At 41.4% G+C, this 12,271-nt stretch overlaps 1 protein-coding gene across 2 annotated transcripts in view; it reads right to left on the minus strand.

Moving 5' to 3' along the window:
- Positions 1-2,426: 2,426 nt before the first annotated feature.
- LOC111951756 (gamma-aminobutyric acid receptor subunit pi) overlaps positions 2,427-12,271 on the minus strand; it is a 78,429-nt gene continuing 68,584 nt past the window's right edge. Inside the window, exons 6-11 of one of the 2 annotated variants that reach the window (XM_023969955.3) lie at positions 10,875-10,957; positions 6,446-6,583; positions 5,952-6,104; positions 3,660-3,850; positions 3,448-3,551; positions 3,215-3,339 (exon numbers count right to left, since the gene is read on the minus strand). In XM_023969955.3, the coding sequence (XP_023825723.1) occupies positions 3,303-3,339; positions 3,448-3,551; positions 3,660-3,850; positions 5,952-6,104; positions 6,446-6,583; positions 10,875-10,957 (706 nt within the window). In that variant the 3' untranslated portion in view covers positions 3,215-3,302. Of the gene's footprint in view, positions 3,340-3,447; positions 3,552-3,659; positions 3,851-5,951; positions 6,105-6,445; positions 6,584-10,874; positions 10,958-12,271 lie in introns of both variants that reach the window. The other variant, XM_023969954.3, reaches the window with a different exon arrangement.

Here is a 12,271-nt window from a genome sequence, read left to right on the forward strand (position 1 = left end):
TCTGTCAGAGGCAAGTGGGTAGGGGAGGGAATGTAGTATAGTACACTCTCATTGGTCAGGTTGGTTGCTTGGCCTTGCAGTACCTGGACTTGTGTCCTGTGTATCATGTGTCCTGCCATTGCGGATATTTATCCAATACTGTGTCCATTCACTGCAACAAAACAGATCACTAATTATGTAGTTACATCTTGGGAGAGTATACATTGAGTCTGGAGTCCAAAAAGAGGGGCTCACTTGACAACATTATTAAATAGCAAACACATTTGTTGCGAATCGGCAGTAAAGGGAAATTGGAAATGGGAATTTGTGGGATTCTCGTGAAACAAAGGGAATATTTCCTTAGTGGTTTGATTTAGTGGATTATTTTTGCTKCATTTTGGCTCTGGCTACAGTAGCGTAGGGGATATCAGGGGAACCCAAACACAATGACCATGTAACATACACTGTAACTTGACCGCATTGATTTAGCACTGATCTAGATATATATTAGTTCATTGCACATTTTTCTTCTTTACCATAGACCAAATTCTAAGAGAAGATCAAACTGTTCTTATAAAGTTGCTCTAGTAACATAGAGAAGCATTTTGTATCAAATCTGTAGTAAGTTCAATATAAGTGTACATTCAATGTAAGTAACAGCTAAGTTTGGTCCCCAGTGATAGTATAATTGAGGGCAGTTCTCTATTATATTATATTATTTTTAGATAACCTCCATTTGTATTGCATTACAATCAATACTTATCTTCCCTAGTCTAGCAAACAACCCAATGAAAACCCAAAACAAGCAAAGAAACAGAAAGCAAAATAAAGTTATCATTGGTAACCGTGCAAAACAAAACCGAAATCATTTTTTTTTCTATTTTCATCAGTAGTTAGCTCATTTTCAAAGATATTTGATATTTCATTCTATTGCACTGAACAAGACCATGTTTGGCAGAGCAAATGCATTGGATTGCATTTTAGAAAAAGAGAAAGGCTAGAAGAAAACCCTTATGGCGAAAATGAGATTAACACAAATGTTAATGTTGCATTCTGGTGAATTATTTCAAATATAAACTTCCATTATGTACATTAATTAAGAGAATGCATTACTGTGATCAATATCATAAAACAAATCAATATGTTGTTATTCTATGCTCTGGACAACCTGCTTGRCAATGGCGTTACGGAAATGGGTGAAAGCATTGTAACAGAAAAATGCACTTAATATTTAGGATATAAACAAACATGCATAGATTGTGAGACTGTGTCTGTCTGCACAGGACTATGGAATGTTGCGGTGTTCCTTTTGCATGCTGATATAGCATGCTATTACCTTCGATGGAGGATTTTTCACGCAGCAATGGGAACTAAGAATGAATCATTTCAAAATGTACGCAACAAAGTCAAAAGGGAACCYTGAAGGATTACAAATCAAATTGAAATCTTTGGTCCTTTGGTTATTACTTATATGTGAAAACAGTATCGGGAATATATTTTTTATTTTATTTATTTATTTATTTATTTTATTTAACCTTTATTTAACCAGGTAGGCAAATTGAGAACACGTTCTCATTTACAATTGCGACCTGGCCAAGATAAAGCAAAGCAGTTCGACACATACAACAACACATAGTTACACATGGAGTAAAACAAACATATAGTCAATAATACAGTGAGAAAAAAAATAAGTCTATATACAATGTGAGCAAGTGAGGTGAGATAAGGGAGGTGAAGGCAAACAAATATATGTATAAATAAATAAAAATATAAAAGGCCATGGAGGCGAAGTGACATTCATCATCACACACACAACAGAGAACAAGGACATTGACAAAAGATTGCGGGAGGAAGCTTTGCATGTTAGTTCAACATGCAAAGCTTCCTGGATGATGAACCGATGATTGATGATGACATCCTGTTAAAATACAGTAGCGGTTTCACCTCTATTTAAAATGTCCTAAAACATCTAATACAAGGTACTAGCTTTACGATTAAGACGGCATGTYTCACAAAGCACAGTGGAAAATACTATCTACCAGCTCCAATGAAACAATACTGCATATATTACTGTTACTCGCATGTCCACTAGGTGCTGTATATCCACATCATTCTATTGCATTATTCCTGCATTACTCCAGTTAAGGTGCTGGCAGTTGTGTCCCTTGTAAAACATACTGGAAACAGAATAGTATGATGACAAATTAAATAAAATGGTGTATAGGTGCCTTTGAGAGTCATTTTCCATAATGTGGTGGAGAGAGCCAAGGCTACTGGATTTATAATGGCAATAAAGTGAGAGAGGAAAAGGGAGGGAGGGAGGGGGGGGTGAGAAAGAGAGTGGATGAGAGAGAGAAAAAAAAGAGAGAGTGAAATGTCTTTATTCTTTTGGAACTTTTGTGTAATGTTTACTGGTAATTTTTGTATGTTTATTTCACTTTTGTTTATTATCTATTTCACTTTCTTTGGGAATGTAAACATAATGTTTCTCATGCCAGTAAAGCAACTTAAATTGAAATTGTTTTGAGAGAGAGTTAGAGAGAGAGAGTATTCAAGGTTTAAAAAGGCTTCTAAAGTTTGACATTTGTACTTTAAAATGTCACACTRGATTTGCCGTAATGAAAAATGTATCAACCCCTACAAAAAAAGTTATTAATTATTGTCCATATAATTCACATGTCATGTTGCTGCAGGATAATTTTCCTGCTGTAGAAAACTGGCTCATATTAAGGTCCTATATCTGTAGGTCGTCTATGACCATCAGCAGGCGAGAATAAAATAACAACATGGAAATCAATCAATTATGAAAGCTGTAATGAGCCAAATAAGGTATAATAAATGTGGCATGGACATTTTATTCTCCTAAGGATGTTGACTGTACACTATGCCTCACTCATGACATGAATGTAAAAATGTGCATTGTTTGAGAAAAAAACARATGAATGAATCACAGACAGAAACATACGCAAACACACTCCCACACCCCTGTGATTACAAGTACAGGTAGTATGTCCAATAGAGGAGGTTGACAAATACAAAGGAGAGGGGGAAGGTCATCCTGGAGTAATTGTCTATTAAGTGGGGATTCTCCACATGGCAACAGTTTGCAGCTTTGCGCAGGACCTTGCGGAGGAAGACCAGGACAATGAGGCAGCGGTTGGGGGGCTCCTCAGGGGCCTCAGGCTTGGGCTCACTGCCAGTGGGGCTGGAGGGGCAAAGTTCCAGGTCACCTGTGGGCGCTAAGGCCGCCTCATCTGCAGCAGCTTTCTCCTTACGCCMCTTGGCCCTGTTGTTTTCAGCGGCGATGGTGGTGACCATGCCGTTCATCTCCTCGTCAAAGCCTCCCATCTGGTGACCGTACTGGAGGAGGGGAGGGAGAGAGAGTGACAGTGAGAAGAGGATTGTAGAGTACTACCCCAATCAACTGATGCTCTCATCTGAAATAAACTAAATGGTGGAGATACTTACATCCATACAGTACGAGCAGACGAAACATGGCAAAGGTGATGAAGATGATGATTCTGATGATGATGGTGATGAGGATGACGACAACGATGACGATAATAATAATGCTGATGATGACAATGAGATAGAGATCATGTAAATTATGGCAATGCTAATGATGATGAACATGAAAATAATAACCACACGACTGACGTTAACAATGCCGAAGGCCTCACCATGACAATGTTGGCGTCGGGATGGTTAAGGGTGCAGAAGTGGGCCACGGCGTACTCGATCAGGGCTCCGAAGATGAAGCTGAAGCAGATGCCCAGGTACACGTCGATGGCTTTGATGAAACAGTTGGCGTTGGGCAGGGACGTCCTGGCACCCATCATTAACGTGGTCATGGTCAGAACCGTGGTCACTCCTGTCACAATACACAACACAATGGTTGGATGATTCATTAAATGTTTGAAATCATCAAGATGTCCAGTGTCCTGGAGTTTTTTTTTAATGACGGACTACATCTGTAGTCACTCCACACATGWAGAATTCAGCTTGAGTTGACTTACCCGACATTAATACATTGAACAAAAATATAAACGCAACATGCAGCAGATTTCAAAGATTTAACTGAATTGCAGTTTGTAAGGAAAATCAGTCAATTGAAATAAATACATTTGGCTCTAATCTATGGATTTCACATGACTGGGAATACAGACATGCATCTGTTGGTCACAGATACAGTACCTTAAAAAAAAGTAGGAGCGTGGATCAGAAAKTGAATCATCATCCGGTGTGACCATKATTTTCCTCACAAATATCATRCACATTTAGTTGATTTTACTTTTGATTGTGGACTATGGAATGTTGTCCCACTCCACTTCAATGGCTGTGCTAAGTTGCTGGATATTGGCGGGAACTGGAACGCGCTGTCGTACACGTTGATCCAGAGCATCCCAAAAAAGCTCAATGGGGGACATGTCTGGTGAGTATGCAGGCCATGGAAGAACTGGGACATTTTCAGCTTCCAGGTATTGTGCACAGATCCGTGCAACATGGGGCCGTGCATTATCATGCTGAAACATGATGTGGTGGCGGCGGATGAATGGCACGACAATGGGCCTCAGGATCTCGTAACGGTATCTCTGTGCATTCAGATTTCCATCGATAAAATGCAATTGTGTTCGTTGTCCGTAGCTTATGCCTGCCCATACCATAACCCCACTGCCACCATGGGGCACTCTGTTCACATTGTTGACATCAGCAAACCGCTCGCCCACACAATGCCATACACGCTGTCTACCATCTGCCTGGTACATATGAAACAGATTCATCCGTGAAGAGCACACTTCTCTAGCGTSCCAGTGGGGCCATCGAAGGTGAGCATTTGCCCACTGAATTTGGTTACGATGCCGAACTGCAGTCAGGRCAAGACCCTGGTGAGGACGACGAGCACGRAGATGAGCTTCCCTGAGACGGTTTCTYACAGTTTGTYCAGAACTTTCTCGGTTGTGCAAACCCATAGTTTCATCAGCTGTCCGGATGGCTGGTCTCAGACGATCCCGCAGGTGAAGAAGCCGGATGTGTGGGTCCTGGGCTGACGTGGTGGGTGCTGGGCTGGCGTGGTTACATGTGGTCTGCGGTTGTGAGGGAGGTTGGACATACTGCCAAATTCTCTAAAACAAACTTGGAGGTGGCTTATGGTAGAGAAATTAACATTCAATGATCTGGCAACAGCTATGGTGGACATTCCTGCAGTCAGCAAGCTATTTGCATGCTCCCTCAAAACATCTGTGGCATTGTGTTGTTTGACAAAACTGCACACTTTAGAGTGGCCTTTTATTGTCCCCAGCACAATTGGACCTGTGTTATGATCATGCTGTTTAATCAGCTTCTTGATATGCCACACCTGTCAGGTAGATGGATTATCTTGGCAAAGGAAAAATGCTCACGAAGAGGGATGTAAACAAATTTGTGCACAAAATTTGAGAGAAATACGTTTTTTGTGTATATGGAAAATATCTGGGATCTTTTATTTTAGCTCATGAAACATGGGACCAACACTACATGTTGCGACTCTATATTTTTCAATGTACAACAGGCTAGATGTATAAGTAATATTACAGTTATGTGAAGGTAAGCGAACAGGAGTATGAGTCACTTGTGGAACAGTCTGTTTTCTCTAACCGCCTGCATTCTACAGATGAAGGATCTCAATTTGATCACCCTTTTGCAAGATAACTTTCCTGGACATTTTTTTTCCAGGACATTTTTTACTTGTAGTGTATTTTAYGTTCAAAACAACAAGCTCTCACAGTCTCACGTCAGAATTAGACGTTCTTCCATGTTTGTCAAACGTCAAATTTCYAAATTGTTTCAAGTGTTTGGTTACTTCTCTGTATCGTTCCAAGTTTAAGTTAAGGCATTAACTCCAGAATTCTTAAGGTTAGGAATGAACTCCGAATGGTTAAGGTAAGGCATCTGCTTGGTGGGTGTGCTTCCTGGTTTGAGGAGCAGTGGTTTACCGATACAGATCCTTGCGGGGACGGAAGACTGGCTGATCCAGAAAGAGACCCAGGAGAGGACCACCAGCAGGCTGGAGGGAACGTACGTCTCCAGGATGAAGTACAGGATGCTTCTCTTCAGCTCAAAGTGGAAGATCAGCTTGGGGTAGTGGCCTGTGAGAGAGAGACAGAGCGAGATGACAGCACAGAGACATGAGAACAAGTGTGCAAGTAGAACCCAAAGGTTCCCGAAGGTTTCAATMTACTACTAACCATCAATTTAAAAGATGAACGTGGCTAACATTTATAGGTAGATTATAATTTATGTTGAGTTGCTTGTCATGCCCATAATTGCCAAAAGCTTCATGCTGCTAAATATCATTTTAGGCACCCCTAACTAAATGTGTCACGCATGCTAATGTTTCATCTGTCACAAGAGACTAAAACTAAACAGTAGCCAAATGGTAGTATATGTGTGAAAGGATAATGTTAGAGGTAGGACGTGAAAGTTGAACCTGTTTCATAGATGGCCTCAGACGCAGAGGTGTAGTGGTCCTCTACTGTGTACTGAGCCAGACGCAGCGTATCCAAACCACTGACCGACTCATTCCCTCTGGTCCAGTAGAACATCACATCATTGATGTTGTAGCCCCCTGTATAGAGAGAGGGAGAGCGAGAGAGAGAGAGAGAGAGAGAGAGAGAGAGAGAGAGAGAGAAAGAAGAAGAAGAAGATAAGAAAGATGATGTCAAGTCAAAGACAGCAAGATAGGTGATGGGGGTCTATTGCACTAAGTGTTTTGAAGTAGCACTTTTATCACACATACCAATGTTCTACTTATGCATCTAAAACACAAACTACCATCCATAAAATAATGAATAAAGGTTAGCTGGTCACTGAGCTGTAAGTGTGCGACAGCCACAAGCAAGATTTACAATGTTAATGTTTTATTCAAACTACTTTTTATTAAATATGGTTTATTAAATAAGTAACGTACAGCAACAGCCCTCCATTGCTRATTGTGAAGAACTGTGACAGTAAGACTGAATAGGAAATGCTAATGCAAATGCAGGGCAAAAGAAGGGYAAAAAAGAAGGCCAGAAGGAAAGAACGGCATTGAGGACATCACTGCTTTAACAGTTTCCTTCCTGCCTAACGCGGCATCGGGTGATTCATACATATTTCACGTCTTATATATATCAGGACCTTACATAAACCCAGTGGTGGAAAAAGTACTCAATTGTCATACTTGAGTAAAAGTAAAGATACCTTAATAGAAAATGACTCAAGTAAAAGTGAAAGTTACCCAGTAAAATACTACTTGAGTAAAAGTCTAAAATGTACTTAAGTATCTGTCACACCCTGYTCTGTTTCACCTGTCTTGTGATTGTCTCCACCCCCTCCAGGTGTTGCTTATTTCCCTGGTGTCTATATCCCTGTGTTTCCTGTCTCTCTGTGCCAGTTTGTCTTGTATGCCTTTCAAGTCAACCAGCGGTTTTCCCGTACCGTCCTGCTTCTATTCTCTTTTGCTAGTCCTCCCGGTTTTTGACCCTTGCCTGTTTTCTGGACTCCGTACCCGCCTGCCTGACCATTCTGCCTGCCCTGACCTCGAGCCTGCCTGCCACTCTGTACCTCCTGGACTCTGAGCTGGTTTTGACCTTTTGCCTGTCCATGACCATTCCCTTGCCTACCCCTTTTGGATTGTTTAATAAATATCAAGACTCAAACCATCTGCCTCCCGTGTCTACATCTGTGTCTCGCCTTGTGCCCTTATAGTATCAAAAGTAAAAGTATAAACCATTTAAAATTCCTTATATTAAGCAAACCCGACGGCACAATATATTTTTTATTGACGGATAGCCAGGGGCACACTCCAACACTCAGAGATGATTTACAAACAAAGCATGTGTCTAGTGAGTCCACCAGATCAGAGGCATTTGGGATGACCAGGGATGTTCTCTTGATAAGTGTGTGAATTGGACAATTTTCCTGTCAAAATGTAATGAGTACTTCTGGGTGTCAGAGAAAATGTATGGAGTAAATAATGCATTATTTTCTTTAGGAATGTAATGAAGTAAAAGTAAAAGTTGTCAAAAGGATAAGTAGTAGAGTACAGATACCCCAAAAACTACTTAAGAAATACTTTAAATTATTTTTACTTAAGTACTTTGCACCACTGCATAATCCTACAGTCCAGCTTACGTAGGATTTAGAAGAGCTCACAGTGACACTTTATAACAGTGCACATAAACATTTGTTGTAAAGTGCTTACTCAATGTTTACTGAAATCTTGAAAGACGGTTCAGGAGGGCAACTTAATTCCCTTCAATAGTATTTATTGCTGACACGTTTTAGAATAAGCTGTTTACTTTAATTGACCTACATTTATAAGGAATAAAGCCACAAGCTATATAGGATCAACATTTCTTCCTGATAATATGGCTACAGATCCGAAACAGAAAAGTCTCAAAAGTTCAAAGCCCAACCACCTGGCACTTCAGTTGGGCTAAAGCAAACATTTGAACCCAGGTCTGCTCCGAAAATACACGTTTTCTATCCCCACGTCAACCTTGCCTTTAGAGATTCATTATGAGATGTAGTTTAGTAATTGACCTGCAGAGGGAGATGTAGAATAAGAAGCCCTACGACACGGCTGTAACTGGAGGAGAAGAAATCTCCATTAAACTGGGACACACAGAATCCCCATTTCCTGTTACTTCATTACATTAAACACTCATTATCTTATGGCTCTCACCATCTCCCGAGAGACAAACCATGTGTGAAAATCCAGGGAGTCATAAGTTATTGAGGAAAGTGTGTTTAATGTAATGCAGAGCACCCTGACGAAAAGTTAGAGACATTGAAGCCGCTGAGGATCTCGTTGTAACTTTTTCAGTGTTATGTTTTCCCTATTACCAAAGGATTGTGGAACTCATGATATTTGTGACTGCCGGATCAGGGCAATGTGCAAATTAGGTATGAAGCATGTGAGGGCGCCGTGGTCCTGTGCAATAGCGCGGAAAGGGTTACATTAGGAAATTAGGGGCTCTCTTAAGGTGCTCTGAAGCCTGAAAAGTGTACTGCACTGCAGCCTGGAGAGATGAAAGCTGTTGCCTTTTAAAATATCCTGCTCACTGAGACACTGAGATGAGTACATCTTAAAAATGGCTGCATAGAGACTTAAAATCTTCAAAACCAAATCTCGCTAAAGTATCCTCCACTGTGGTGAGCGTGGTCTCATCATTAAGCAYCAATCAAACATGGCTGTGAATGTCTTCRGACTCCAGGCCTTTTCTGCTGTCAGTAGCCACTAAAATATGTCACCGCCATATCTATCTGCACCTGGTGCTTGTCTTGTCTTTAAACTTGTTGGAAGTAAAGTGTGAGCTGGGGAGCGAGGAGGAGCGGGGAGCAATGTTCAAWTTTTGGCAGCACATTAAAAATAATGAAACCTCACAGTCTGGCTCTTTTCAGTGTGCTGCTGAAGSAAGGCTGTGMGAGTCTGGGATGCACAGTATARYTTTAACCTGACAGTAATGTAAAGGGGAAAATCCTTGACTTACCTCGACATGTATTGAGTGGGATGAGTGGGAGAGGAGCTCCCTCTGGTTGAGTTTGTTGTTGACATGACGTTCGAAGTGTTGCTTTGGCAGCGATTTGGCTATAGCTTAGCACGACTTGCTGTCATTAAAGAGTGTGGAGGCGAGCCAGGAAGAGGGAGGGAGAGAGAGTGGGAGAGAGAGAGAGAAGAGAGAGATAGCGAGGAAGAGAGAAATGAAGGGAAAAAGAGAGACTTCTGCTCTAAACCCTTTGCGTTCCTCCCTTGCTAGCTCCCTGCGGTTTTGAGCTTATGTAACACAGAGCTACAGCTAAGGCTGTATCAGAGACATGACAGGCGTGATCCCAATATGTGGATGGCTGGTGACTAACGTGAAGAGGGTTTTGGGGCCAGCCAAGGATAAGAAGCTGGGCCGACGGGGGCAGACACTGTCCCTGTTTCCATGAGTTACAGGCAGCTTTGGCTTTGACCCAGTTTTGCCTTATATATATATATATATATATAATACAATAAATGGGGAAAGTACACCTACACAAGTACACACCCCTGCTCGCTTTCTCTTTTTCACACACAAACACACACACACTCTCTCTCTCCCTCTCTGTTTTGTCCAAAACCATCAAACCCAACAGCTCCTTTCCTTAGTACTAAAGTTGCCAAGGCACCCTAGTAGCAGCTTAGGCAGAGAGCTCTGTACATTTTCTTACTATTTATTCATTTTGAAGTGTTTTTCTGTTTGAAGTCTAGGTCTATTTGTTTCCTGCCTGTGAATTCATGGCAAATCACCTTCTTAAAATAATAAACAACAAAAAATAGGCTGGTGTATTGGAACCAAATGAAACAACACTAGCTAGCCAACTAGCTAGCTTGGTAGCATTACTAGCTAGCTAGTGTGTTTTGATTTGATTCTAATACAKCAGTCTATTTTTTGTTGTTTCTACACTCCACGCTGGCAGTGATGATTTCATTGCTCAGGAAYTTTCCTCTAAAGTTATGTAGTAAGCTGGCTTTCGTCGTTATCCTGAGTGTGTGGAGAGCTCAAAAACGTAATCTCGTTTTAAAAGACCAGAGAGAGTCAACGGCTACAGAGAAGTCGCAGTCAGAATGCGGGGACGGCGAGGCACCGGTGAGACACCTTGAATGGAGAGGGAACTGTGTTGACCATATACTCCCTGTGCTCAAGCCATGTGGTTCCCTCTTGACTGTTGCTCCGTCTGATGGAGGCTTCAAACACTCAAAACGTTCAACTCTTGGCTGAAAATCGTAGTCCAGACCTACACTGTCATGTCGCTGTTTTAAAAATTTAGTTTTATTGGTTTTGCTTTTTCAAGTGCTTTGAGATTCTTTCTGTAATGAAAAGCACTTTAGAAGATGAARACATTCTTACAGCTCTCCAGTTGCAGAGTGCAGGTCTGCTTGTCCATGGGGTACTTGGTCAGGTCCATGTTGCAGGCCACAGTGGTGGTGATCCTGGAGAGATGAGAGAGAAACAGTCGTCAACCTCAAAGGTTTCTTTCCCCCTCGCCGAACCACCTCATTGTTTACCCATGTATTCCTTCTGGCCTACCTCTGAAAGCACTACTACAACTGTTTCTGTCCCTGACCTCTCCTCAATCCTAACCTTCGTTTTATGATATCTCATTTAACCCTTTCCCTATAGAACCCTCTTTCACTCTCTATCACCCCTTCCTTGCACTCCTCCTGCCCTCCTTATCGTGCCCTCTGTCTTCCCTGGCACTTCTGCCTCTGCACACAGCTCCTCTCTCTGACAAGACCCATGTCCCCGGGCAGTATGCATCCATATATGGAAAATTCTACCAGGGGTAGGCAACTAGATTCAGCCGCGGGCCGGTTTTTGTCAGGGTGGATGGTCGGGGGGCCTGCAAATTGACCACAATTAAGCCCAAAAAGAGATTGTTTTTAAAAATAACAATAACTTCATGCCTTGATTACATTGAGATACGATCACATACAGTGGGGTCCGAAATGATTGACACCCTTGATAAAGATGAGCAAAAAGGACAAAAATAAATKATTCAAATACTGAGCTACATATATGGTTAAATAAATGGGAAAATTATATTATTTATACTAAAACAACTGTTCAGAGAAATAATAATAAGTAATACTTGTATATGTTTTTTTTCTCCAATAGGTAGGGGTCAAAATTATTGACGCCCTGTTTTCAATACATTTCAATTCTTCACCTTGCATGGATAACGGCACTGAGTCCAATTTTCTAAAACGTTTAATGAGTTGGAGAACACATTGGGAGGGGTGGTAGACCATGCGCCTATGGACTGCCTCTTCAATTCAAACCACAGGTTTTCAATGGGGTTCATTTCGACGCCAAGCCCACCACTGGTGTGTGTGGCCAAAGAGCTCCATTTCATGTCATCCAACAAATGTAAACACCTGGAGTGTTTAATTGGCATTGGGACATAGTTTGGAACTGGTGCTTTGGTCAGACGGCATGGAAATAGTGCTCTTTGGTCACGCGCACCAGTGGTTGGATCGAAATGACAATGCATAAGCAGAAAAACAACCCCATACTTACTGTAAAATTGGTGGGGATCTTTGATGTTGCAAACACACATGCAGTCACACGCATATGCCATGCACACTGTACAAATACAAGCAAAAGTAAAGCTCACACGTATACATAGATTGGCATGAAGTTAACCATACACATACTGTGCCAGTAAAATGTTTGGACACATAAACATTCAAGTGTTTATCTAAATTTTACTATTTTCTACATTGTAGAATAATAATGAAGACATC

The sequence above is a fragment of the Salvelinus sp. IW2-2015 genome, linkage group LG25, assembly GCF_002910315.2.
Source record: "Salvelinus sp. IW2-2015 linkage group LG25, ASM291031v2, whole genome shotgun sequence".
Lineage (NCBI taxonomy): Eukaryota > Metazoa > Chordata > Actinopteri > Salmoniformes > Salmonidae > Salvelinus > Salvelinus sp. IW2-2015.